Source organism: Theropithecus gelada, chromosome 10, assembly GCF_003255815.1.
Source record: "Theropithecus gelada isolate Dixy chromosome 10, Tgel_1.0, whole genome shotgun sequence".
Lineage (NCBI taxonomy): Eukaryota > Metazoa > Chordata > Mammalia > Primates > Cercopithecidae > Theropithecus > Theropithecus gelada.
In genome coordinates, this window is record NC_037678.1 from 33,858,143 (window position 1) to 33,885,669 (window position 27,527).

Sequence of the window (27,527 nt, forward strand, 5' to 3'; positions counted from 1 at the left end):
CGAAGCCATGGCTGTCAAGGCCTCCTTCCTTAAGGCATCAGGGCCACTGCTTGTGCACACAGCTACCGTCAGCAGCACGGACTGAGATAGGGTGAGTGCAAACTGGGTCTACTCCCCAGGGCTCCAGGGTTGGGGCATCCCTGCCCGTACTGCCAGGGTGTAGGAATAGCAGGGAGCACTCAGGGCACATGTGTGCAGGCTGAAGGGAGATGTATTGGGTTTCGGAGAGGGAAAGAGGGCCCCACAGGTGCCCAGAGACACGGTAACCCTCTGACGTCGCTGCACCAGCAAAGGGGCCCCAGCTCTGGAGAAGGTAAAATGCATTTTAATAGTCTGAAGTGCCATGAGGTGTCTGCATAGCACTGCAGCCTGGGTGAGGGAGGACAGGGCCATCATACGAAGTAGGCGGCCAGGGCTGACATCTTGTCCTTGGGCCGTCTGGGGTTGGGCTTCCCAGGGGGCCTCCTGGCCCGGCCCCGCCCTCGACCCTGCCTTCTCCCTGGCCCGCCGCGGTGCATGGGGTGGCAGGAGGCCGCATGCTTCAGCTCCACCAGCTCCTGGAAGACGGGGTCACAGAAGACACAGCCCATGTGCTGCGTCTCGTCGCCCGGGAGTGGGGACTTGGCCTTGTTGAAGTCCACGTCAAGCAAGGCGGCCTCACAGACACTGCAGGTGTCGGCTGACACCCGCACGCGGTGGGCGTTCTCGAAGCAGTGCGCTACCACGCTGCACTTGTTGCAGGCCACCTTCCACTTGGGGCCCGAGGTGGGGTCCAGCACCAGCACGCCGCTCTCGCATTCCACGCACTGGCCGATGCCCAACATGCTCAGCGAGTGCTGGCAGGAGGGGTGCGTACACTCGTTGCAGCCCATGCCTGGTGGGAGAGGGGAGCCCCGTAAAGGCATGCCCACTGTGCCCACCTGCCCCCTGTGGCCTGCTCCCAATGCCTCAAGCTCCTAGATCCTTTGTCCCAGCAGAAGGAACTCTTCTTGGCCTCGCTCTTGGGGACAGCCTCACTCATGCTTTGGCTCCTGGTTGCCAGTACCCCCGTTTTTTGCTTATCTGAAACCTTCTCAACTTTCAAGGCCCCTTGCTGGTGCCATCCCAGTGGGTTTCTGTCGACTCCATCCCCGCTTTGCTTTGCTGCCACAGCTCGTTACTGGTAATGCCACATGACCCTCGTGTCACTGGGCCACATGGGACTACCCTGTCAGCTGCTCTGGAGGCAGGAGGAGAGCGGGCATGGGGTCTCACTTTCCCAGAAGCATGGGTGCAGACTGAGGCCTGAGGGGGCTCTCTGCAGAGCACATGGTGAACGTGGGCAGACACCTCACTCCTGCTGGTTCCTGGTCCGGCTTGGTGCTCTCTGTCCTGCCTGCCTGGACACATGCACTCCCTCCTCCAGTAATGAGGATGAGGATGAGGATGGAGGACAGTGGTGGATGCTGACTGGGGGTGCCTGCTCACCGGGTGGGTCCCCCGACTGTGCCATCCTTTTGCTCACTCAGCTCCAGAGGGAGCACTGCACACCTGTGCCCAGGTCCTGAGGGTGGACTAGGGTTGCCTGCTCAATTCTGACACAGAGAGGGGGTGGCAGCATTGCCTGAGGCCTGACCAGTGCCCCAGCTACATCCAGGGTCTCTCGTCTCAGTGCCAATGAGTGCAGGAAAGGCCAGGGTGAGGGGTCCCCTCAGAGTCCATCCTGGTGCAAGGCAGCGGTTGGCACTGAACAGAGACTGCTGTTACCCATGGGCAGGAGGGAGCGGCCGCACTCACCTTTCTTCATGTCTCGGAAGGGTGGGTGGTTGTAGCAGTACGGGCACAGTGGGTAGCTCTTGCCCCGAGAGCCTGATGACCACAGGACCAGCTCGAAGTCATCCAGAGGGCAGCGGAGCTCCTTGTAGAGCTTGATGGTGCCGTTCTGGGGCAGTGTGTAGGTCTCATCGCAGTGTGAGCAGTGCAGGCGGCTTGGCTTGGCCTGCGGCAATGCCAGGCAGGGGGCGTGAGGGTCACTGGGGCCACCATCCCCACTCCTCTCATAATACAAAATATGTAACCTGTCATGCAGAACCCGTGACACACTGCCAGGCAAGGAGTATGAGTCTCCGGCCCTTGCTCCATGTGTGCAGATAAAGGCAGTTCTAAAATCTCTGTGCGTACGTTAATGCCCATGATGGCAAATGGCATGGTGTTCGGGAAAAACGAACCACGTGTGTTTGCGTGGCCTAATGGCTGTGTGTTCTAGGGGACATGGGGACACTGGATATTTTTTGGCAAGGCTGCTTTATGCTCATTCTTCTGTGACAACCAGGACAAAGAACATGATTCCTGCATGACCAGTGATAAAGCTGAGGCCTACAGGGGTGAGGAAGCTTGCCTGAGTTAGTGTTCCCTGCACCTACCTGGATGTACTTCATGAAGCGGTGGCACTTCCCACAGCGTGAGAGGGGCTTGCCTGTGGCCGCCAGCGGCGAGAAAGACACCTCCATTAACTCATCCATGCCTGCGGGCAAGCAGAGTGCAGGAGTCATCTCCCTCCCAGCCTCCAGCAGAAGGCTCCGAGTATGAAAGGGTCCCTATAGGTAGTGGTTTCTACTGCCCCGTGTGTCAGGGGCGCATGCTCCCGACCGTGTATGGTGTTCCTGCACCTGCTCTTTCAACCCAGCCAGGAGGTGTCACTGCCCTCGCCTATGGAGCCCAGATCTGGGAGCTGGTCCCATGTGGGGACCTAGGTCCCCAGGTATTGGTAGCACTGACAGAGACACCCCGCTGGTGAGGGGCAGGCCGGAGGCAGACTCTACCGGCAATGGAGTCGACAAAGTAGTGGAACTTCCTCTTGAACACGTCCAGGGTGTGGCCCAGGACCTGGCGGTAGTCGGCCTTGCCCTGAGCGATCAGGTTCAGCTGCTTCTCCACTGCACTGCGGATGGTGGGGAGCACCAGCTCTGCATCTGCAAGCGGGCAGGGGGCAGATGTTGCCCTGAGCACTCACACCCAGGGCCATGCCACCCCCTCCCAGGCAGGGCTACTGCCCTGTTCACCTCTCCCGCTCTGGCCCATCCTCCTGGCCTCTGCCCTGCCCACCAGTCCAAGGCCTCAGATGGTACCAGGCTGGCTCTTGTGACCCCAGACCTTTCCTGATTTTCCACCTGGAAATCTCAGGCAGAGTGGCCAGGGACGTCCTGTGGCTAGAACCACATCACAAATGAGCTCCAGGCCGCCCTCGGGCCAGTTCTGTGTTCTTCCCTCTCCCCTTGGCCCCTGGGGAACCTCCAGGGAACAGTGCTGAGGCACCTTTGCCTCCCCTTTTGGTTCCCTCACACGTCTGTTCAGCCTTCAAACACACTGAGCTCCTGCTCTGGGCAGGTCCTGGGGGTATTGAGGGAGTGTGTGTGGGGCTGGGGGATCACTGCAGGGCAGGGGCCTGTCTGGAGCAGGCAGCAGAGCCGACGCCCAGGGAGAAGTCAGGGAGCTTCTGTGGGCCCTGGAGGCAGGACTGAGGAACTCACCAATCTTGTAATAGCCGTGCACCAGGACGATGCCGAGGTTGGTGGGCTTGAGCCGGCGCCCGCTCTCCACGGTGACGTAGTTGCGCTGGCAGATGTTGTTGATATGCACAGGGATGCTGGCATCTGTGCCTGCAATGTACAAGGCCCCAGGGTTCCTGGCCTGCCTTGGACATGCCCCATTGAACCACGTGCTGTAGCACCTGTCACGGGGCTGCTGGTGCTCAGGCCCCCTCACTGCTTCTGGGCCACAGGAGGGAGGGCTGTGCCCTGAGCACCCCCTGCACTGTGCTGGGCACCAACTGCATGCATTTCATGTTCTGCCTTGAGAACACAAAGGCAGCCCTCCCTGCACGGGGTGCCTACTCCTGCTTTGCGGCAGAGACGACAGGCTCAGAGGTTAAGGAACTCTCCGAGGTCACAGCCTTATTCTGTGCCTGGTAAATGTGACTTCTATGGCTTCTCCTGCCTGGATCCTGTGGCACCCACCTGCTCCCGGAGCCAGAGCCCCATTCCACCAGAACACGGAGGTGCTTACAAGCTCACTGCAGAGCTGCCCTCCCGTAAACCTGGACAATTGTGCCCACTTCCTGTTTCCCACCTCCTCCCTCTCTGCAATGCCCGTCACGATCCCCAGGGCAGGCTCCCAGTCCCCAGGATTCCACTCTCTCACCCAGAGGAACTCTCCTGGCAGAGGGGCGCAGCAGAGGCTGAGGCGTTCTGACTATGGCAGGTGCCAGTCAGAGGGGCTGAAAGGAGGCTCAGGCTCCCCACAAGCTCACCAGCATGGGCAGGTGACACACACCTTCCCAAAGTAGCTCAGAGAGAATCTCACATGGGAAGAAACTGGCCTTCAGGGGCTAGGGAGCCTGCTGAGGGCCCATGGCTCTTGGCACGAGGCCAGTTCTGCACCCGGTGTGGCAGGCTGTGGGTGGTGTGTGCCGTTACCACCCCAAGTCTGCCAGGCGCCATGACGCGTGGTGTGGGCTCCTCTGCAGTGGCTCTGGTCAGGCCCTTTTTACACACTCCTGGGGGCTCAGTCACAGGGCCACCCTGACCACTCTCCTGTTGCGAAGGTAACACCAGAGCCCTCTTCACTGTCACAAAATTGTATTGCTGATTGGGTCTGGCTCACTGGCTAGCACAGGGCTGCCAGGAGCCAGTGTCCCATCAATGGGAGACGGTAGAGGACGCAGGGCAGCAGAGCCCACACTCCACAGTGGGTTGAGGGCTATTTCAGGACCCTGGCAAGTGTCCTGGACCCGAGAGGAGCAAGTCCAGAGCTCTGCTCTCCCGCCAAGGTCGCCATGGTCACCAGGACCCCAGCCTGGGGAGAGACACTCCCTGAGAGTCCACCTGCTGGAGCAGAGCCTGGACACAGTGGCTGTGACATCCCACAGGCCTCCAGAGCCCGTCAGCCAGGGCAGTGCCACAGGGAACAGGCAGTGCCCAGCAGCACGAGCACCACCTGGGGAGAAGGCTCCAGCAGTGAGGCTGGCCCCCAGCATGTGAGACATCACTCACAGCCCCAGGCCTGGGGACTTGTCAGGCCACCTCTCCTATGAGGAGTGTGCACTGGTGACTACACTTTTGCTTTGATAAACTCCCCTGGGCTGCCCGTTTTTGCATGGAAACTTCCTGGTCACCCTTTGGGGAGCCCTGTCCCTGGGACAGGCATTTCTGTTCTCTCCCAGGGAAGCAGCTCCTGTTAGACCTCATTTCCCTGTCACCTGATTTCAGGACAGACCAGGTTGGCTGTGTGGACTCAGGAGACTGCCAATATGATTTCTATGAGTCACTTGGCATCTGGGCCAGTCTTCAGCCTTGTGGGCATTAGTCGGTGTGTGCACATCCCACAGTGCACGAGGGCACATCTGGGCCTTCACAGGGAAGGCCAGGTCCTGAATGCAGGCCTCGGGAGGGGATGCCAGCTGTGGACCTGCCTGGCTGGCCACACACTGGGTCACCAGTTTCCAGACACCAGCCTGTGGACAGGTGCTGGGCTGGGCACACAGGGGTGGCGGGGCAGCTTTGTAAGAAGACTCGAAGCCTGAGTACTGGAGTCGGAGCCAGCTCTGGGGCCTGGGCAGGCACACCCACCGATGCCATGCTTCTCCATGAGCGTGATGAGCTCAGCCTCTGTCAGGTAGTCGGGCGGGCTCGTCTGCTTCTCCAGCATCTTCACCTCGCCCACAGGGAAGGTGTCACCCCGCTGGCAAGTGGGCAGGCTCTCCTCCAAGGGCACGCTCTGCCAGGGCATGATCTCCGTGAAGCCTGGAGAGACATGCGCCGCCACTCAGGGTCCCCAGCCTGGGTGGCCCGGGCCTCAGACCCTGGGCCTCCCATCCCCAGACACGATGTAGAATGTTTGTTTTGTCTGCCCGTGAAGGCGGGGAGGAAAGCTGGGCCCGCGGTGTGACCTGGGGAGAGGACGGTCTTCCCGGAGCAGGTGAAGAGCTCGGGCCCGATCCTGAAGGAGATGGTGCTCTGCAGGTACTTGCAGTCATGGCTGACCGTGGCGATGAAGTGTCTGGTGATGTACTCATAGAGCCGCCACGCGTCACCCCCTACAATAGACCAGGGCTAGTCAGTTGGGAGCCAGCTGGGGGCTCTGGCTGTGAGGAGCCCCCAGTACTCTTGTTCGAGCGGCGAGGTCCTGCTTACAGAGCCGCCGTGTGGGACACGCTGCAAATCCCGGGGAAGGAGGAAAGAAAATGTGCAGGAAGGCCGGGCGCGGTGGCTCATGCCTGTAATCCCAGCACTCTGGGAGGCTAAAGTGGATGGATCACTTGAGGTCAGGAGTTTGAGATCAGCCTGGCCAACATGGTGAAACACCGTCTCTACTAAAAATACAAAGAAATTAGCTGGGTGTGGTGGTGGGCGCCTGTAATCCCAGCTACTCAGGGGGCTGAGGCAGGGTGAACTGCTTGAACCTGGGAGGCAGAAGTTGCAGTGAGCCGAGATCGGGCCACTGCACTCCAGCCTGGGTGACAGAGCAAGACTCTGTCTCAAAAAAAGAAAAAAAAAAAGAAAGAAAATGCAGAGGAAGGGAACACAAGCCTCCATACCTCAGTGGTTCCTTTCTGGCTGCAGCTCCCAGTACCCTGCCCGACCTCCTGCCCCTGCTTCTGGTGCCAGGCGTTGGCCTGTCCTTCCACTGTCTCGTGACATGACACCATTGCTTCAAACTCAGACTGTCCACAAGTGGCTCCTGTCTCGACCTGCACTGCTTTTCCTTCCTCATTTGCCTTCTCCTGGCACTCGGACCACGGGTACCACCTTAGGCCAGCTGGGAGGTAGGAGGTGCACCACCCCCTCCCCCACGCCACCACTCTCTGCCTTGGTTTCATTCATGTCCCCGTGGTGTCTGCCCCCTCGCCTCCCTGCAACAGCACCTGCTGCCACCTCTTCACTCCTGTCCTGGCCCCACAGTAATGGAGTTCATCTTCCAGGTGGCCCCCCATCCCCACAGCCAGGGCAGGCAGAGGCTAAAGGTGCCCCCACATTGCCAACAGGGCCTGCAACCTTCACTGTCACAGGTCGCCTTTCCCTCCCTGGAAGCACGCCGCGTATGGGGTGAGAGCGGTACCTAATTCGGCCTCTGTGGCAGACTTCATGGGGGTGATGGGGGGATGGTCGCCAGCGTCGTGGCCTCTTCTCGGGCGGTTGATACCTTCTGCTAACAACCGCTTCACCTGAGGGAGAGAAGACAGAGCAGAGTCTGCGGCAGGGCTCGGCTGCCTGCCTAGGTTTGGCTGAAGTACCAGACCTGGTCCCAAGGCCTCAGTGACACAGACACATGCCGGGGCCGGCCTGGCTCTACTCACCGTGTCGGCCCAGTAGGGGTGGTTGGCCTGCTGCCGCAGAGAACCCTTCAGGTCAAAGTTCTCAGGGTAGTGGGTGGTCTCTGTCCGTGGGTAGCTGATGTAGCCTTGCGTGTAGAGCCGCTCGGCCGTCTGCATGGCGTGCTGCGGCCCCATGCCTGCAAGAGACAGGAGGCTCTCAGAGGGCCAGGTACGTGGGGACGGCCAGGTGCCTGCCCTGGCCTATGCACTGTGGCCTATGGACACAGTGGCTGTGACACCCCACAGGCCTCCAGAGCCCGTCAGCCAGGGCAGTGCCACAGGGAACAGGCAGTGCCCAGCAGCGCGAGCACCCCCTGGGGAGAAGGCTCCGGCAGTGAGGCTGGCCCCCAGCATGTGAGACATCACTCACAGCCCCAGGCCTGGGGACTTGTCAGGCCACCTCTCCTATGAGGAGTGTGCACTGGGCTGCCCGTTTTTGCCGTTTGGGCTCCCCCATTGTGGCCGGCCCCTCCTGGAGGGTGAGGGTGGCTCTGAGCAGGCATGGCTGGAGTGCAGAACTGCTGGCCGGGTGGACACCTGTGCCACACAGCCTTGTCTGAGGCTGAATCCTACACCCAGGATGGGCCTGATGGGAAACGCCACTCACTCTACCCCACAGTGCATCCTCACGGGGCTCATGGCCATGGGGATGAGACACGGCCTTCAGAGCACCACTCCCCATGCACTGGCCACGGAGCCATAACCATGCCTCAAGGCTGGCTGATGACAGAGCTCCATGCAGCCCCATTTTGAGCCCTTGGGTGTTTTTGTCCTCACAGCACTTTGGGGCCACCGAGAGGGGCTCATCCTGCTACTCCCTGACCGGCAGAGGCTGGTGCTTAGCTAGCAACCACACCCAGCATTGCTGCCCTCTGAGGACGCTGGAGCCACCACTCTGAGAGGACACTGCCAATAGTTCCCTGTGGGGGGAGGCACCAATGCCTAGGGGCTGACAGCTGCCAGAGACCACCAGCTTTCCAGACACCCTCCTTGCTACCAAGGAGAAAAGGCTGAGGAGATAAGGCTGAGGGGCAATGTTCACACCAGTTCCTTCAAGGTGACATCTGGCTGGAGCTTCTCCCCTCACCAGGGATAGCTGCTCAGGGACCCGGGATGTCCCCTCAGGTGGTGACCAACTTTACCACCTTTACAACCTAAGGAGAAGTGAAATCCTCATGAGGCTCAGATCCCCTCGAAGCCTCGGGCACCACGCTGCATCCCTGGGCGCTCGCTGCTCCAGGGTGAACCTGCCTCCATGAACCTGCCTCAAGATGCCTTCTGGCAACTTGAGAGAAATGTCCCTACATACCCAGAGAAGAGCTGGCCACCCGCAGCATCTCCACGGTGTTCAGGGCCAGGGGCCTCTGCTTGGCCTTTTCTTTCCTGCTTGTGGCCTCCACCTGGAAGACAGGACAGTCAATGATTTGGAGGAGGATGAAGACACCACCATTGAGGGAATCAAGATGTATGGACAAAGGGGCTGATTTCATTCATTTGGTTTCCCTGTTTCTTCAACTCATTCTTCCTAACAGTCTAAAGACTTGATTGAGTATTTATTCAGGACCAGGAAGGGAAAAAGAATGAAAATTATTAAAAAAAAAAAAATTTTGGCTGGGCGCTCACGCCTGTAATCCCAGCACTTTGGGAGGCTGAGGTGGGCGGATCACCTGAGGTCAGGAGTTTGAGACCAGCCTGACCAAGATGGTGAAACCCTGTCTCTACTAAAAATACAAAAATTAGCTTGTATTTTATGTACAAGCTAATGTACAGGCATGGTGGAACGTGCCTGTAATCCAAGCTACTCGTGAGGCTGAGGCAGGAGAATTGCTTGAACCCAGGAGGTGAAGGTTGCAGTGAGCTGAGACCACACTATTGTACTCCAGCCTGGGTGACAGAGCAAAACTCCATCTCAAAACAAACAAACAAACCAACCTTTTTTTTTTTTTTTTTAAGAGACAGGGTCCTGCTCTGTCACCCAGGCTGGAGTGCAGCGGCACCATCAGAGCTTACTGTAGCCTTGAACTCCTAGGTCAAGCGATCCTCCTGCCTCAGCCTCCTGAGTAGCTGAAACCACAGGCACACACCCATCATGTCTGACCAATTTTTTTTTTTCAATTTCTTGTACAGACAGGGTCTTGCTATGTTGCCTAGGCTAGTCTTAAATAAACTCCCGGCCTCAAGTAATCCTCTCGCCTCAGCTTCTCAAAGTGCTAGATTACAGGCATGTGCCACCATGTCCGGCTACTTTTTAAATTATTTTTTTAGAGACAGGGTCTCCCTGTGTTGTCTAGTCTGGTCTCAAACTCCTGGCCACAAGTGATTGAATATTCTTTTCTGGAGAATTTTCTAGTGAGAGAAAACCTGGAAGATTGAGGAGTCAGAAGGGCTGCAGATGGAAATCCTACAGAAGCCGGCGTCCGCCAAGCTACAGGGATGGCAAGTGGGGCCCGTCCCAGGGGAAGTGCCACTCCTTGCTGTGAGGAAGGCTGCTGCCTGCACCTGCTAGTATTGCTACCTCTTCTGCTTTTTCAAGAGAAGCTGGAAGGCAGAATTTTCGTATGGAATCTCATAATTTTTAAGTGCTGGTAACTATTCTGGAATTTGTGTAAACACCATACAGGTTAGTGGAGTGTATCCGTGAGCTGTGCTTGGTTGGGGTCCTACCACTCTCTACCTCTGCTGAACACTTGTTGGAAGAGACAACTCTTTGTTTTGCCTGTGGCAAAAACAATCCAAACAACTCAACCCCAGGCCCTTGCCCTTGTCGATCCCAAGTAGGCTGGTCATGGCAATGCCTTCTGCATTCCAGACCGACAGATGTGGGTGGTAACACAGAGGCCAGTTGTTACGTGCAGCAGTGAAGCTGGGCTCCCTGGCATGAGGCCTGGAGGTGGTAACAGTGTCTTTGCAGGAATGTGATCAATGCTGACAGCCTGGAGCAGCTTTAGAAGTCTCAGATGCCTGAGACGATGGCATGGCAGGCAACAGGGCACTCAAGGAACGTCGGAGAAGGACAAGGAGAAGGTGGCTAAGTAGGCCAGGCTGTGTTTCAATGGATCTGGTAGCTGTCACACCTGTAGCATGTTTACTTCAATAGCCACAGATATGGCCCCACCTGTGCAGCCCAGTCACCTCGCCCTTTTCCTAACAGCCAAGCAGCATGTCCTTTCAATTCATGGAAACCCTGAGTAAGAAACATAATCCCATAAAAACATGCAAGCTGATTGAAATTGGAATCCCAAGCCTATCCCCTGCTAGCTGTGACCTTGGACAACTTCATCAATTTGCACGCAGGTCCCTCAACAGTTGTTAGCTTGAATCTCTCTGTGAGATGGAGTCCTGCCACAGAGGTAATGCCTAGTGGGTCACGTGGAAAGGGGAGAGTGGAAGGGGTCTGACAAGGTCACAGGCGTGGACAGTGCTTGGTATGGAGTGGGCATGCAGTACACTGTGGCTACTGCATCGGGCAGAAATATCTTAGGAGTATATGGGGGAGTAACCTTTCGGCTTTCCAAAAAGATGTCTGTGTTTTAGAAAGGGGGAGGAAGACATGGCCTAGGATCACAGGCTGTTACTCCAGCAGGAGGCATCCAAGGGCCACCCTCACCCAAGGCAACTGTGGTAGGTGTGGGTGGAGCAGGCGCACCTGGGCTTCCTTCTCCAGCTTTGTCATGTTTAAAAACATCTGTGCAATCTCCCGGTCAAACACTCTTACTCGGTCCCAGTCCAAAAGGAGAGATCTGTCTTTGTCAGTGTTAACCTGCAAGAAAAAGCATAAAGGGTGAACGCGCAAGAAAAAGTCTCCAGGTGAACCCAACGCCAGGAAGAACCAGGACAGATGAAGCTGTTCCTTGTCTGGGAGCAAAACAGCCCTGGCTCTAATGGCTCACAGCTGCACCTGTTCAGGCGGGCAGATACGCAAGCTGACATCTGGCCCTCTCCACCCCGTGCCCTGAAACCAGGCAGTCAGTCTCAGGAAGGCAGCCCGAAGCTGAGGCTGATGTGTCCTTAAGAAGCACATGAGCCCCTACTTCTCACACCACCCCTGCCTATCCCCAGTGCCTGGCCAGTGGTAGGTATGGCCCCCACCGCGGTCCCAAGCCAGAGCAGCTCCAAGACAGGGTCTCACTGTGTTGCTAGGCTGGAGTGCGGTGGCACAATCGTAGCTCACTGTAGCCCTGGACTCCTAGCCTCAAGCAATCCTTTTGCCTCAGCCTCCCAGGCTGTTGGGATTACAGACATCAGTGACTGTGCCTAGCTGTATTAAGTCTTACAGTGAGCTTCCGTGGAGGTTTTTATTTGAAGAAAGGGTTCCAGGAATTTTAAAAAGTTTGAAAGTCAATGGCCTCAGTCCAGTGCTTGGACCTGACCACTGCAGCCACTATGATTCATGTGGGGTGACCTCACCCTGCACTGCCAGAGCTGAACTCGTTCCCCCTTATCCAGATTCAGCACATACAGGCCCAGTCTCTTCCCACTATCCCCATGAAGGCTGGGGTCCCTCAGCCCTGGGCACCACAGACCACTTCCAGGTATACCTGTCCACGCTTCTGCCCTCAGCCTGGGGCCTGCCAGCTGATGATGATGGAAGGCTCTCAGAATCCGTGCCCCAAACCCAGAAAGCCCCAGCATGCATAGAGAAAGGCAAGGAACCTTGGCCTGCAGCACCCAGTAGGTCTCTGGTTTGAAGGACTGGATTTTATCATGTCTCTCCACGCAGAATCCCAGGGTTGGAGTCTGACATGGCCCAAAGGAGATGAGAGAGCTGTCTAAATCACCGTATTTCCCTTGGAAATATTTAGTCTGAAACCTGGAGGGAGTGGAGAGAAAGGTATTTTGGTCACTGATTCACTCAAGACACTATTATGGCCACCCATGTGAGTCCAGCCCAAGGCCAGGGGTGGTGTGTGAGGGAGGTGGCACCAGGTGGTGTCCCCGCTTAGAAGTCAGTGGGAGCAGAGTGGGCATAGCCTTAGGGAGGATTCATGTGTGTACATGGGTGACAGAGCCAGTGATAGAGTAGACAGAGGTTTCTACTGTCTCGGGCCAGGGAGCCTTCTATTCTATTCTATCTACCGCACACTCTCCTCAGGACCCCCAAAGCATGGACAAACACACTTTGTCGAGCAGGGCATAGGTGATCTCTGTCAGCTAAATAAACAGTTTTCTTTAGGTCTTTTTGGTTTTTGTAGAGCCAGGGTCTTGCTGTGTTACCCAGCAGGAATGCATTAATGGGGATTCACAGATCATTGCAGCCTTGAACTCCTGGGCTCAAGTGATCCTCCCACGTCAGCCTCCCAAGTAACTGGGACTACAGGCTCACGCCACCACACCCAGCTAATTAAAACAAAATGCTTGGACAGGCACAGTGGCTCATACCTGTAATCCCAGCACTTTGGGAGGCTGAGGCAGGCGGATCACCTGAGGTCAGGAGTTTGAGACCAGCCTGGCCAACATGGTGAAACCCCATCTCTACTGAAAGTATAAAAATTAGCCAGGAGTGGTGGCGCACGCCTGTAATCCCAGCTAGTCGGGAGGCTGAGGCATCAGAATCACTTGAATGCAGGAGGCAGAGGTCGCAGTGAGCCGAGATTGTGCCACTGCACTCCAGCCTGGATGACAGAGTGAGACTCTGTCTCAAAAAACAAACAAACAAAAAAATAAATTTTTGTTTAGCCTGGGCGCAGTGGCTCCCATCTGTAATTCCAGCACTTCGGGAGGCCGAGGTGGGCGGATTGCTTGAGCTCAGGAGTTTGAGACCAGCCTGGGCAATACAGTGAAACCCTGTCTCTACAAAATACACAAAAATTAGCCAGGCATAGTGGTGCATACCTGTAGCACCTGTAGTGGAAGGCTCAGGTAGGAGGATCTCTTGAGCCTGGGAGGCAGAGGTTGCAGTGAGCTGAGATTGTGCCACTGCATTCCAGCCTAGGCAACAGAGCAAGACTCTGTCTCAAAAAAATAATTTTTTTTTTTGTAGAGATGGGGTCTTGTTATGCTGCCCAGGCTGGTCTCAAACTGCCAACTTCAAGCAATCCTCCCATCCTGGCCTCTCAAAGTGCAGGGATTACAGGTGTGAGCCACTGTGCCCGGCCTTCTTCAGGGTTGGTGAAATCCCCTGTTGCTCATCCTGGCTCTGGGAGGCCTAGGGGCTCCTGAGGGGGACCAGTAGAGGCAGGTCTCTGGCTGAGGGAGAGTGAGGGTGTGCCCAGGACTCCGTGGGTGTGGCCAGCACCTGGTGAATGCACAGCCGATTCGCAGGTCCAGTTCCTGGCGAGCATCCACTGAGAGCGCCTCGTTGTGGTCAGGCTCACCCAGGCAGGCCATGGCATTACAGATGTCTGTGTCTGTGATGGAGCTAAACCTGGCCCGGAACACAGTCTTCTCACCACCATAGGCCTTGTTCATGACGGGCAGAACAGCATCAAGAACCTGGGGGTGGGGAGTGGCCAGCTGTGACCCACCTCCCAGATCCCTGCCACAGCTCCCCACCCCACTGTGAAGCCTGGCTCCTTCCAGCAAAGAACACGTGTGCTCAGCCCCCTCTCCTGCCCCTGTCAGACCCTCCTCTATCCCCCTGGCTTTCCAGAAGCCCTGAGCACTCCATACCACCCCACCACATGGCTTCCTTTCCTCCCATCTAGAAACATATTCGAACACTCCCTTCTTACTCCCGACCTCTCTCTTCTAATCCTCTGCTTTCATCCCCACCAAATCAGGAAATGCTACTGCCAAGTACATGAGGGACCTCTTAGTCCCCAGACCCATCCCACATGACCCGATTCCCTGCCTTCTAGGAGGGAGGGCTTGGAGGGGTGGGTGGAAATTTTAAGAGGCTGAAGAAAAGACAGGGAAGGAGAAAAGAATGAAGGGGAAAGGAAATGGGCAAGAGCAGGAAGGCCACGGGTGGTCCCAGCTTGTGGTGGGGGCAGCTCGGGCTAAAGCACAGCAGGGGTCCTGGAGCCGAGACTCACTAGGAAGGCCGTGCAGTGGGACTAGGGTCGCCGCCGGAGCCTGGCCACGCAGCTTCCTTACTGGGAATAAGTGGCTTCATTTCTGAAGGGAGAAAGCCCCATGAGCTGCCCCCATTCTCCACTCCCAGATGCAAAGGCCCCCAGGGAGGAGCCGCCCTGCAGGGGAGGAGGGAATCTGGGAAGAGACAGAGTGTGATCGAATTTGCTGAGGGTGCTGTACTGCAACGCCAGGTGCCTGAGCTCTGTCTCACTGACCAGCTCTTGAGCCACAGGCGAGAGCTGGGGGTACAGGAGCACAGGGGCGACCCATAGGGAACAATAGCCTGAAGGGCACCAAGTGAGACCAGCAGGCATGGCCACTGTGAGGGCACCATGGCCAGGGCAAGCATGGGGCATGGGGTGTGCACAGGGAGCTGCCACCTGCTTCTCTGCAGGGCTCCCGGGGTTGGCTGGAGGCGGGAGGCATCCTGGGTGGGGCAGGAGATGAGCAGAGCGAGGCCTGCAAAAGGAGCTCAGTGCTGAGGTCGGGAATCAGCCAGCATCAACCCAAGGTCCCTGAGAAGTCACGCTGGGCACAGGATGCTGAACACCAAGCTGCCCCATGACAGTCCCATTCTGAAACCTGCATCCACCCAATTTCGCCCCTCCTATGTTCACTCATACTGTGTGGCCCCAGCAAGCAGAGGCACAACTGACCACCTTTAATACAGCCGATGCAGTTAAAAATATCTATGGAATTTCAAAATAAAGGGAGGGGAGAGGTGTTTTTAAACCAGTACAGTTTACTCCCTCCTTTGGCCCCAGGAATGGTGTGACTGCTGGTGTCAGTCTGGGGCTGGCGTCGGAAATGCCAAAAGTGAGGACCAAACTGAGCCTCATACTCACCTCAAAGCAGATGTTCTCCCCCTCCTTGTCGCAGTCCAGCCACAGCACGATGTAGTCGCAGCCTCTGCCCTCCACCTGCCACACAGCACACGTTCACATGCACCTGCTGCAGACCCAGCCCATGCCACCTGCCCCGTGCTCCCATCCAGGACAGGGCTTGGTCCCAGGCCCTGAACCTCAGCTAGGAGGACTGGTACCTGGGCTCAGGTAGGAGGACTGGTAGCTGGCTGTGGTGAGGCTGGCTCAGCCAACAGCAAACAATTGAGTTTATAATTGATGTTTTTTGGACCAAAAAAAAAAAAAAGTGTAAGTGCAACATGATCTTAAACCCCAAAACTGCCTAGAAAAAGGGTTCCAATGAAATAACCCTAAATGATAACAGCAGTTGTCTTGGCTAATATGATTATGAATAATTTTTTTGTCTTTCTACTTATCTGCACTTTCTAATTTTCCATAATCTGTATGCATTTGTTTTAAAATTAAGGGGAAAAAACCCCCAGCCAAACAAGCTTTTTTTTTTTTTTTTTTTTTTTTTTGAGACGGAGTCTCGCTGTGCTCCCAGGCTGGAGTGCAGTGGCGTGATCTCGGCTCACTGCAAGCTCCGCCTCCCGGGTTCACGCCATTCTCCCGCCTCAGCCTCCCAAGTAGCTGAGACTACAGGCGCCCACCACCACGCCCGGCTAGTTTTTTGTATTTTTAGTAGAGACAGGGTTTCACCATGTTAGCCAGGATAGTCTCGATCTCCTGACCTCGTGATCCACCCGCCTCGGCCTCCCAAAGTGCTGGGATTACAGGCTTAAGCCACCGCGCCCGGCCTTTTTTTTTTTTTTGAGATGGAGTCTCGCTCTGTCGCTCAGGCTGGAGCGCAGTGGCGCGATCTCGGTTCACTGCAAGCTCCGCCTCCCTGGGTCATGCCATTCTCCTGCCTCAGCCTCCCCAGTAGCTGGGACTACAGGCGCCCGCCACCACACCTGGCTAATTTTTTGTATTTTTAGTGGAGATGGGGTTTCACCGTGTAAGCCAGGCTGGTCTTGAACTCCTGACCTCAGGTGATCTGCCCACCTCGGCCTCCCAAAGTGCTGGGATTACAGGCGTGAGCCACTGCGCCCGGCCCAAACAAGCTATTTTAAAAGCAGAAGGCCTGCTCTCCAGGACTGAGGGTTGGCAATGGCAACTGCCTTGTGTGTTGGGGGTGCCTGCAGGTGCCTCATGGGCCAGCAGGGGGCACTCACAGAAAGAGCTAGCAAAGGCCCCCCTGTCCAAGGGGGATTAGGACTCACACAAGGGTGGGCAAGGACAGCTGTGGAGGGTGGGGAGCCCGGGTGTGCTCATGCCCAGGCCAGCCCCACGCACCTGCAGGAACTTCACCATGTTCAGCTTGGGGTTAGCTTCCTTCTTCTCCGTGGGAGCTTGGCTGAACAGTTCTGCGGGGTCCACTTTGTCCCATTTGTTGTATTTTCCTACAAACCAGTCACAGTGACATTGAGTCACACCTCACAGTTCACAGGGGCTCAACCTCCGAGACCATCATAACCCCAGGATGATGTTGGTTTCATCCCACAAATGAGGAGGGGAAAGCTTGGAGAACAATTTGCCCAGGGTCATCATGATGATCAGAGGCAGAGCCAGGATGTGGGTTCAGGCCTTTGGTAACCCCCTTCCCTCCAGCCTCCTTTCTGCTCGGCTGCTGAGCTGACACCACACTCCGGCCAACCACAGGAGCCAAGCAAGCTCTCCGGGGGCTGCCGCTCTGGCCTCACTTCCAGGACTTTCCCTGTGGCTGGGAGCATCATTCCTGGGCTGGCTTTCTTTGCCTGAGCACTGGACCCGACCACCGGTGTCTTCATTGACACTTCCAACCTGAGTTTCTGGAACTCCATCCTGCCACCCAGCACTCTGTGGGGGCACACATGTGCGCAGTCATTCCTGTTAAAGGACCCATCTTTTTGAGCCTCATGCCCAGCACATTCACCTACTCATCTACAGAGGCCCAGTTCTTGCATGCTCAGCTGTCTGGCTTTCTTTTAGGCCCATTTCTTTTTTTTCTGAGACAGGGGTCTCGCTCTGTCATCCAGGATGAAGTACAGTGATACGATCATGGCTAACTGCAGTCTCGACCTCCCAGCCTCAATCCATCTTCCCACTTCAGCCTCCCAAGACTACAGGTGCGCACCACCATGTCGGCTGATTTAAAAAGATTTTTTTTTTTTTTGTAGAGACAGGGGTCTCACTATGTTGTCCAGACTGGTCTTGAACTCCTGGGCTCAGGCGATCCTCCTAGGCCCCATTTCTTGCATCCTGGGAGAATGGGGTCAGACAGAGCCAAATTCAAATCCCAGCTCCCCATCTGCCAGCTGGAGATAAAACTTGGGGTCCAAATGCTCAGCCACACAACCCAGTCACCATCATTGTCATCACTGTCATCAATGAGCAGCAAGAACAAGGGCCGAGGCTTTGCCGTGTGCTCTGCCGAGTGCCGAGTGCTCTGCCCTCACTGTCACACTGAATCCTTACAGTCTTGGGAAGCAGATGACATTGCTGTGAGACCCATTTCACTACGAGAAGTGTAAACTCACAGAGGCTGTCAGTGCCCTCGTCTCCAGCTAGTGAGCTGGCAGAGCAGGGGGAAGAGCCTGGATCAGACTCTTGCCAACCACACGGCCCCACACCTACACCCAGTAGGTCACTAATACCAGCACTTCCAAAGTAATTGATAACAGTAACAATATAGGAATGACAACGACAGCCACCAAATGACCGACAGACGATGGTCAACTCGGCAACAGCAGCAGGCTTCTCTCAAATGCCTGCACAGGTCAAGCCCTTCCTAAGATAGGTGCCGCCACTTTGTCTACATAGGACGGTGCACAGGGAATGCAGTGACTAGGGGGTGCTGCTATGATGGGGACCCAGGGCTGAGCTCCAGAGCCTGGGTTCTGGGCACCGCACCCAGGAACCCTCTCATCACCACTCCATGATCTGCTGGCCTGATGACTCATGGAGTTGGGACAAACTTCCCTGCCTAGAGGAATCTCCTGGCTTCAAATGGACCCTGGCCAGCGCCACGCAGAACTCCCTTCTGTAGGATGGAGGGTAGAGAGGCTTACCCAGGAAATCCAGGGTCATCACGTGACCACAGACAGACGTCATCTTGAAGCGCACTGGCTGGCCAGCAAAGGTCCCAGTGTACTCGTGGACTGAACAGGCCCCGTTCAACCCTTTATGTGAGGACAGGCTCCCTGGGGATGAGGAAGCACAAAGTGACTGGCTGCTTCAGCTGAGCTGAAGACACTGTGGAGACCCTGGCCTGGATGCCACCTCCCAGAGGGCCAGAGTCCTTCCTCAGAGTGGTGAGTGACAGCATTCCGCAGACTGCTGAGGGTAATTGGGCACTAAGAGATGGGACGGCACTCAGGGAAAACAGCATCTGCCAACAACCTAGCACAGAGCACTCTTGATGCAGAGCCCCAGGCTGCCAGGAGCCAGGGGCAGGCAGGCAGGGGTGGGCTCTTCCTCTGTATTTATGTTTTCACTCTTCAATTCCATTTTTGCCTCACTTCATTGAAATGTTATTCATCATTTACTAAAATGGGACTCTAGATCTACTCTAGGTTACCAGGGACCTTCTAATTGTTGAATTCTCACCCTCTCCACTGACCACACTCAGCCGTACTTTCTCAGGTTCTGGGCACCGGGCACCGGGCACCACTTTTGGGGCTTCCTGTCCTCTGCGGACCATGCCTTCTCAGCTGAACGAGGGTCTCTTCCCCCCTCAACTGCTGGAGCCAGGGGAGGTCAGGTAGGTGCCTGTCATTTCTGGGTACCCAGCATCCAAACTCTTCCTATTTGGAGGGAATTCAAAGATGGGGGGAAACAGCACCCTACCAACCACCCCAGTGGCCAGAGTTGGGGGTGAGTGGCAGACATTCCCTCTCCAGTTCCCTGGTGTCTCAGTAGTGTCTGTGGCCACAGCTCAGTCCATTGGCTACTCTGGAGTGACGTGAGGTCCACAGGACAGTGGGAGTATCCAGGGGTGACGATGCCTGGGACATAGCCTCATCAGACCTCAACTGGGTTGTGGTCCTGGCTGTGTCTCCTTCCTTCCAGGGCTGGTTTCTGCTACGTATACCTAACAGCCCTGCCAGGCCCGGCATGTGGACAATGACTGTCCTTCCACTTCATTGTAAGCTGTGCCTTGTGCCTTCTGGGAACCCCAGCTTTGGCACACTGCCAGGAATGGAAGCAAATGCACCCACCCCACTGTGACATACTGAGATGCTTCATTACCACCTGCTGACCGAACCAATCTACCCCAGCCAGGGTGGAGTCACATTAGGAAAAAGAAATGTCCTGTAACACATAAACGGCTGTGCTTACAGACCAAAGCAAGAAAGCATGCGCAGGGCTGGTCTCTCCTACCTCTAGAGAGGATTTTGGCAATTGACTGTGCCAAGGACGGCTTTTCGGCAACCATGAGCACAGTCTTCATCTTGTCTCAGCCCTTTACGCTCCAGTTTCGGGGCAGTGGCAGTGAAAAAGTTTAGACTCCACTCTTCTGCAGCACAGCACTATTATCAATGCTGACCCCTAAAGAGAAGAAAAGACACTCAGGATAGCAATGCTGTCAAAAGAACCTATACTACTACAAGGAAACTCACTTTAACAAAGAAAAAACAAGACCAACCTGAGGCAAGAAGAAGAAAAATTAGGGAATTAGGGACACTTGAAGACATCTGAGATTAAAAAACAAAAACAAAAACAAAACTACCAGGTCAACTGAAGTGGCTGAGATGATCCTGGGAATCTGGCTCCTTAGGTCCACTTGATTCCTAAATCCATGCTAGGAAGATGCCGGGACTTGGGGATCTCCAGTGATGGGTCAGGCCAGGTGGATGCCTGGCCCTCCTCTCTGGACTGGCTCTTCCACCTACAGGTGGACTCACCTGGAGAGAGGAACCATCATGGCCGAGAGCAGCACCACCCCCTCAGCTAAGCACTTGGATGCCCCAGGACACTTTACAAAATGCAGATGTCCAGGCTGGGCTCCCCAGGTCCTTCTGATCCATGATGGGCCTGAGACCCTCTGGCTAGTCGGTCCAGCACCAAGCAGACATCAGGGCTCTGTCACATCTATCTCCCACCTATTCCACTCCACCTTTTGCTTTGCAGGCCATGCTCTGGCCAAATTAAATCAAATATCATCATTTAAGCAAACACTCACTTGAAGCCTCTGTGCCTGTGCTCCCCTGCCTGAGAGAAAGCTCCACCAGGCCTGGAGGGTGCAGCTGGACGGCCCACAGGCCCAGCTCAAGTCTCCCAACACCACCGGCAGGATAAGTCAGCCCTCCTGTGCTCACGGTTCTTGGGCTAGGTCACCATTCCAACCCACTCACATTATGCCATCATCAGCGACTACCTCACCCCCGAAATAGGACATGATGGGCTTTGTTCTGAATCACTGTTGGTCTTTGCAACAGCTTTCTGTGCCCGACACATGACATTCAATACCTGCTAGCCAAGTAAAAGAAAACCACATGAACCCTTTTTGTTTTTTCAATCATTATAAATGTAGCACTGATGTTTATAAACATAGCATTGTATTAAAAAAAGAAAAAAAGACTTGTATTGAGACAACTGGGAAACCTGCTGGGAAAAAAAATAAAGTTAGACTCCTGTTTCCTAACTCCCACTAAAACCGATTCCAGATCTAGCAAAGGTTTGAGTAGAAACAATGAAACCAGAAAAATATTAGGAAAAACATGTGCTTTTAAAATAAATCTCATGAGCCGGGTGTGGTAGCACATGCCTATAGTGTCAGCCACTCAGGAGGCTGAGGCAAGAGGATCGCTTGCTTGAGGCCAGGAGCTCAAGGCTGTTGTGTGCCATGACTACACCTGCAGATAGAACAGCCACTTCACTGCAGCCTAGGTGACAGCAAGACCCTGTCTCAAAAAAAATAAAAGCAAAATAAAATAATCTCCGCATGAAGAAAAACAACCACCTAGATGGGCACGGTGGCTCACGCCTGTAATCCCGGCACTTTGGGAGGCCGAGGCGGGCAGATCACTTGAAGTCAGGAATTTCAAACCAGCCTGGCCAACATGGCAAAACCCCATCTCTAATAAAAATACAAAAATTAGGCCGGGCGCGGTGGCTCACGCCTGTAATCCCAGCACTTTGGGAGGCCGAGGCGGGCGGATCACAAGGTCAGGAGATCGAGACCACGGTGAAACCCCGTTTCTACTAAAAATACAAAAGAAATTAGCCGGGCGCGGTGGCGGGCGCCTGTAGTCCCAGCTACTCAGGAGGCTGAGGCAGGAGAATGGCGTGAACCCGGGAGGCGGAGCTTGCAGTGAGCCGAGATTGCGCCACTGCACTCCAGCCTGGGCGACAGAGTGAGACTCTGTCTCAAAAAAAAAAAAAAAAAAAAAGGCCGGGCGCGGTGGCTCAAGCCTGTAATCCCAGCACTTTGGGAGGCCGAGACGGGCGGATCACAAGGTCAGGAGATCGAGACCATCCTGGCTAACACGGCGAAACCCCGTCTCTACTAAAAACACAAAAAATTAGCCGGGCGAGGTGGCGGCGCCTGTGGTCCCAGCTACTCGGGAGGCTGAGGCAGGAGAATAGCGGGAACCCGGGAGGCGGAGCTTGCAGTGAGCTGAGATCTGGCCACTGCACTCCAGCCTGGGCGACAGAGCGAGACTCCGTCTCAAAAAAAAAAAAAAAAAAAAATACAAAAATTAGCCAGGTGTGGTAGTGGGTGCCTGTAATCCCAGCTACTTGAGAGGCTGAGGCATGAGAATTGCTTGAACTCAGGAAGCAGAGGTTGCAGTGAGCCGAGATCATGCCATTGCACTCCAGCCTGTGTAGTACAGTGAGACTCCAACTCAAAAAAAAAAAAAAAAAGAAAAAAAAAAACAACAACCACGTAAATACCTTTGTGGTATCACATCATGTCCAACAACACTCACGGAAGAAACTCAGAACTATAATGAGCTTGTGCTTATCATATAGGGAGAGACTCAAAGTCGTTGCACACACAGCAGACGAGGGTGTGGGGAAGTTAAATGGGAACAACCTCTATGTGTAGCAATTCAGCGATCCCTCTCAAAGTACAAGTGCACATCCCAGCAATTCCACTCCTCGGAATGAACGTAATAGTCCAGTTATTTATTGAGCACCTACTACATGCTTGGCCTAGTCCAGGATGCAGGGAACACAGCACAAAGCAACACCAGGTCCTGCCCTCCCAGAACGCGTGCTGTAGTATGGGAGCAGGGGAGGGACACGGCAGAGCTGGGTGACACCTAGGAGAAGAGTCCAGGCAGGAGCAGGGAAGGTGAGGTCCTTGGGGAGGAGATGGTTAGGCACAGCGGCTCGTGGGGCTGAGGGAGGGAGCAGGGGTGTAGAATGTGGGTCTGCTCTAGGATGCTGGGAGGCAGCAGAGGGTTTGCATAGGTGTGGGATAATCTGACTTCAAGTGTTAAAGGGACGTCTCTGGCTGCCACATAGAAGAGGATGACTGGGCCCTGGGTAGCAGTGGTGGAGGCTGCGAGGGAAGTCAGAGTCTAGGCAGACCTAGGATGGGAGGGACATGGGAGAGGGAGGGGAAGGTGAGTCAAGAATGATCTGAGGCAGGGGCTGGGCATGGGCTCACACCTGCCATGGGCTCACATCTGTAATCCTAGTGCTTTGGGAGGCCAAGGCAAGAGGACCACTTGAGGCCAGGAGTTTGAGAAGAGCCTGGTTAACACAGTGAGACCTCGTCTTTACAAAAAAGCAAAAGGGACAACCCATGGCTTTGGCTTAGGCATGACAGAAGGGACTGGCAGTTTGAAGTGAGACTTCAGGTGTGTTAAATGTGACCTGCCCATTGGACAGCCTGGGTGGCCTGGAGGAGGTGGCAGCAATGTGGAAGAAGCCTAGGCTGGGGGTCGGGAGATGAGGAGCTAGCAGGGTGAGTCAGGAGGGGTAGGGTCCCGAAAGCCACCGGAAAGAAACAGGAATTACAGAGGGGCCTGAGGTTGGCATGCTGACCCAGGGAGGGCAAGGGCTGTGAGACAGGTGGAAAGTGAAGTCACCCGGTGAGAGTCACAGGAGTCAGTGGTGGGCCCTGGCAAAACTGTCCATGTGGACTCTGAGTCCCCAGGAAGCAGGACAGGGCAGCGCTGGAGTGGACTCAGGCTGGGCATGGTGGTGCCCGTGATGAACCACATCACTGGGGAGTTCTCTGCAGCATTATCAATCATGATAAAAGATTAGAAACAAGCTGATGTCTGTCAACAGGGAGGTGGTTAAATAAAAGCATGGTATTCTCTGGCCAGGCGTGGTGGCTCACGCCTGTAATGCCAGCACTTTGCGAGGCCAAGGCAGGAGGATCACGAGGTCAGGAGATGGAGACCACCCTGACTAACAAGGTGAAACCCCATCTCTACTAAAAATACAAAAAATTAGCTGGGCTCGGTGACGGGCGCCTGTAGTCCCAGCTACTCGGGAGGCTGAGGCAGGAGAATGGCGTGAACCCGGGAGGTGGAGCTTGCAGTGAGCCAAGATTGCACCACTGCACTCCAGCCTGGGTGACTGAGTGAGACTCTGTCTCCAAAAAAAAAAAAAAAAAAAAAAAAAGCATGGCATTCTCTACAGTGGAGCATCTGGCAGCATTAGAAAGGAAAGTATCTGCTTGGTACACACTAACGTGGATCAGATCACTGAGATAAACCATGCTAAGGCTGGGCACGTAACGATGTGTAAAGAGCACTGCCATCTGTGATCACACATATGTGTGCACACGTGTGCATTTGATTATGAAGAGGCAATATGTCTGGATACAACATAAAACAAACAGTCCAAGCAGTCACCTGGAGTGGGTGTTAGGGCCTGGAGGTCAGGGCTGGGGAGGCCTCCTCACCACATTCTCTTTTGTACCTTTTACATTTAGCACCTGGACGCAAGTGACTGAGGAACAAGAACTAAGACAGGGGACTTTAAAATAAAATAAAACCAGAAGAATAAAGGAGGGTTGGAAAGGGCATTGTTCAGAAAGGATGCCAAAGGAACCTCCTTCACTAAAGGGGCTTCTGCTGCTCGTCATGCTGTGCGGGGGAAGAAGTCTGAGGTGGGCCTTGGGCTGTCAACCTTGTCCCCCACTTAAGAGATCACAGGACCACAGTGAAATCAGTAAGCTTGACCAGAAAGCTGCCCCAAATAAAATGACAATTTGCTTTTTTCCTCAAAATAAGTAAGTGGATGCTTCCCCTAAATACACAACCATCCCAGAGTGAGAGCCTAGGCCTTGAGGAATGATGGTACTGTCTGCAGATGTGCTCTCCGGCCCATGACAGCTCCAGCTGCATCTTCCACAGCTCTGCTGCGCACCCACCTTTCCTCCCCATGTGCCAGCAGGCTTCAGCCTAGGCCACTTTTCCCCCTTAGTCTACTTGCTCTGACCCCTGCCCCTCCCCCTCCTGAAGACTGCATCTGGCCTCAGCGTCTGTCTCTCCCACAATTGTCCCTCCCCCTCCTGAAGACTGCATCTGGCCTCAGCCGTCTGTCTCTCCCACAATTGTCCCTCCCCCTCCTGAAGACTGCATCTGGCGTCAGCCGTCNTGTCTCTCCCACAATTGTCCCTCCCCCTCCTGAAGACTGCATCTGGCGTCAGCCGTCTGTCTCTCCCACAATTGTCAGGTTCATTGCCCTATTTCTGGCACCCAGCGTGCATTAAATGCCTGCTGAGTGAACGAATGAACAACCAAGGTGGTTGTGACTGGCCTCTGCTCTCTATTCTGCGGAAGTTTTGATTCTACCAAAATCAGAGGCCCAGAAGTGAGGTTTAAAAGAGACCTAGGTACTCCCCTTCCCTCACCCTGGGAAGCCAGAGGCCAAAAGGGAAAACTCGCAGCAGAGGCGGATTGTTCTGTGAGGGTGTAAGTTTCCCATCTCTTTCAAAGTAGGAAGTTTTGTCTTAAAATGTTTCCTCAGATTTTCTCATGTCTATGCCACAGAGTAGCCAGCAATTATGTATGACATAACGAGGACACACCAGGGACCAGGCAGTCCTGCCAGCATCCTAGACAGGGACTGTGGGGTCAGAGAGACCAGATCTCCAGTGGCTGGACTTGGTTGTTCTAGAACCCGTGCCCCAAGCCTGATCCTGCCCTGCCTCTGTGAGCATTCTGATGGAACAGCAGCCCAGCTATGCTTCCCCGTAGCACTCACCACTACACCTGGTACAGCCTCCATCTACTTATTTGGCTCGTCTTACAGCTTCTAGAATGTAAGTAAGCAGCACGAGAACAGGGGTTTTGCTTTCTTCATTCTCATGGTAAACAGACGGTGAGCAAATACTTTGGGAGGCTGAGGCAGGTGGATCACCTGAGGTCAGCAGTTCAAGACCAGCCTGGCCAACATGGTGAAGCCTGGTCTCTACTAAAAATACAAAAATTAGCTGGGGGTGGTGGCGCGTGCCTATAATCCCAGCTACCCAGGTGGTTGAGGCAGGAGAATCATTTGAACCCAGGGGGCGGAGGTTGCAGTGAGCCGAGATGGCGCCACTGCACTCCAGCCTGGGCGACAGAGTGAGACTCGGTCTGAAACAAAACAAACACAAAAAAAGAAACAAGCAGATGTGGCTTGGGAGTAGGCCTAGCAGTGGTCTGAAGAGCATTAAAATTCCTAGGATTTACCACCTCAGTAACTTTACCAAATACTTCTAGAATCAGGAAAAGAGGGAAACAACTATTTATTTATTTATTTATTTATTTATTTATTTATTTATTTATTGAGACGGAGTCTCGCTCTGTCGCCCAGGCTGGAGTGCAGTGGCCGGATCTCAGCTCACTGCAAGCTCCGCCTCCCGGGTTTACGCCATTCTCCTGCCTCAGCCTCCCGAGTAGCTGGGACTACAGGCGCCCACCACCGCGCCTGGCTAATTTTTTGTATATTTTAGTAGAGACGGGGTTTCACCGTGTTAGCCAGGATGGTCTCGATCTCCTGACCTCGTGATCCGCCCGTCTCGGCCTCCTAAAGTGCTGGGATTACAAGCTCGAGCCACCGCGCCCGGCAACAACCATTTCTTAAGCTCCTCCTTTGTACTAGGCACACCATAGTTACAAACACTATTCAATCTTGCCAACAACCCCATAAGGCAGGTGTTGTAATTTTTTAAAACCGTGAGTAAATGGAGGTTCAGAACAATTCACACTAGTGTCAGGTGACCTTGGCAAAGGAATCCCAGGACTGGCTAGCAATCAAGACCAAGTTAGGCTGGCCTCTCAGGTCCTGTTTCCAAAGTTGAGAAGATAAAAAGGCAAGACGAGGAACATCTTACCTTTCACTTCGCGAGAAATTATTGCCCCTGGATTCCAGCTAATTCGTTCACAAAAGTACCCCACTTCATTTGCAGATAACAGGTCAGAGAACCTGGGTGCCCTCAAAACCCAGCCAGGGCCTAGGGGGCGGCGAGTGGAAGCTGCCTGGGCGTGTACCGCACCAATCTGGGCCCCGGCGGCTGCACAGCCTCCCTGAGCCTCAGTTTCCCTACCTGTGAGACTGGGACAGCAGACCTCACCTCAAATTGCTGTGGGAGGGTTCGGAAAACAAAAGTATTAACCACAGCGCCTGCTCCCTGCAGGCACAGGGCGGGCCCATCTCCACCTTCCTGAACCCCTACAGCAAGCCCCGCGGGAGAGGATCACCCCCGCCAGGGAAGAGGCAACAAGAATGCAGAGCCCGGCCCGGGCCCTCTCCCGAGCTCGCGGGTCCTCCGCCGGCCAACGTTGAGGAAACAAGCCAGAAAAAGGCCTGCACTTCCCGCCTTTTTGAGCCGCCCGGCGAGGGGCCCACAGCCTGCCGCTCACCCGCAGCTACACCTCGCATCCAGCTCCGGTCCTTGCTCCCGGGGCGGCCACCGGCAACCCCTACTTCCGGGTCCGGCCGCTTCTGGCGTCCCCGCGTCCGGTGTGCCAGCGTCTGCCCTCCGGCTTCGGCGGGTCGGCGTTCTTAGGTTCCGTGGCTCACAGATTCCGGGAGCACCCCAGGAAGCGGCACTTCCACGCCGCGGACCGCAGGGGTCCCCAAGCCCTGCACCCGGATTCTTCCCCCCGACGGAGAGACAATCACGACAATTATCATTACAATGATTATGAAAACTGGCATGAAAACATCTATGCTGTTAATAATTAAAATAATAAAAATGTACCGATGTGTGTATAGCAAGCTTCTTTCGATGCTGTAAAAAAATCTGTGGAATGAATGAATGATCTGTGTAAAACATATCTGGAAGACGAATTCTAAAATTAAGTTATTGATTGATTGATTGA

At 54.9% G+C, this 27,527-nt stretch overlaps 1 protein-coding gene across 7 annotated transcripts; it reads right to left on the reverse strand.

Annotated features, from left to right (window-relative positions):
* Positions 1–303: 303 nt before the first annotated feature.
* Positions 304–27,179, reverse strand: TOP3B (DNA topoisomerase III beta). 7 transcript variants are annotated; one of them, XM_025398779.1, is made up of 20 exons: positions 27,066–27,179; positions 26,750–26,785; positions 19,630–19,797; positions 18,318–18,449; positions 16,564–16,670; positions 15,211–15,285; positions 14,326–14,407; positions 13,587–13,783; positions 12,005–12,161; positions 10,998–11,111; positions 8,661–8,751; positions 7,334–7,488; positions 7,096–7,201; positions 5,927–6,073; positions 5,607–5,780; positions 3,510–3,638; positions 2,802–2,951; positions 2,403–2,503; positions 1,777–1,978; positions 304–874 (listed from the first exon to the last, which is right to left on the reverse strand). In XM_025398779.1, exons 8-20 carry the CDS (start codon positions 13,757–13,759, stop codon positions 393–395), a joined length of 2,181 nt encoding a protein of 726 aa, XP_025254564.1. In that variant the 5' UTR covers positions 13,760–13,783; positions 14,326–14,407; positions 15,211–15,285; positions 16,564–16,670; positions 18,318–18,449; positions 19,630–19,797; positions 26,750–26,785; positions 27,066–27,179; the 3' UTR covers positions 304–392. The 7 variants fall into 7 exon arrangements, with proteins under 7 accessions (XP_025254564.1, XP_025254563.1, XP_025254560.1 ...); XM_025398778.1 differs by lacking the exon at positions 26,750–26,785; XM_025398775.1 differs by lacking the exon at positions 14,326–14,407.
* Between the last annotated feature and the right edge of the window lie 348 nt (positions 27,180–27,527).

Coding starts and splice junctions, on each gene's coding strand:
- TOP3B (XM_025398777.1), bottom strand. CDS start 19,699: ATGAAGACTGTGCTCATGGTTGCCGAAAAGCCGTCCTTGGCACAGTCA. Junction 18,450..19,629: donor TGCCAAAATCCTCTCTAGAG/GTAGGAGAGACC, acceptor CCTCATCCCCAG/GGAGCCTGTCCTCACATAAA. Junction 1,979..2,402: donor GCTTCATGAAGTACATCCAG/GTAGGTGCAGGG, acceptor GCATTGCCGCAG/GCCAAGCCAAGCCGCCTGCA.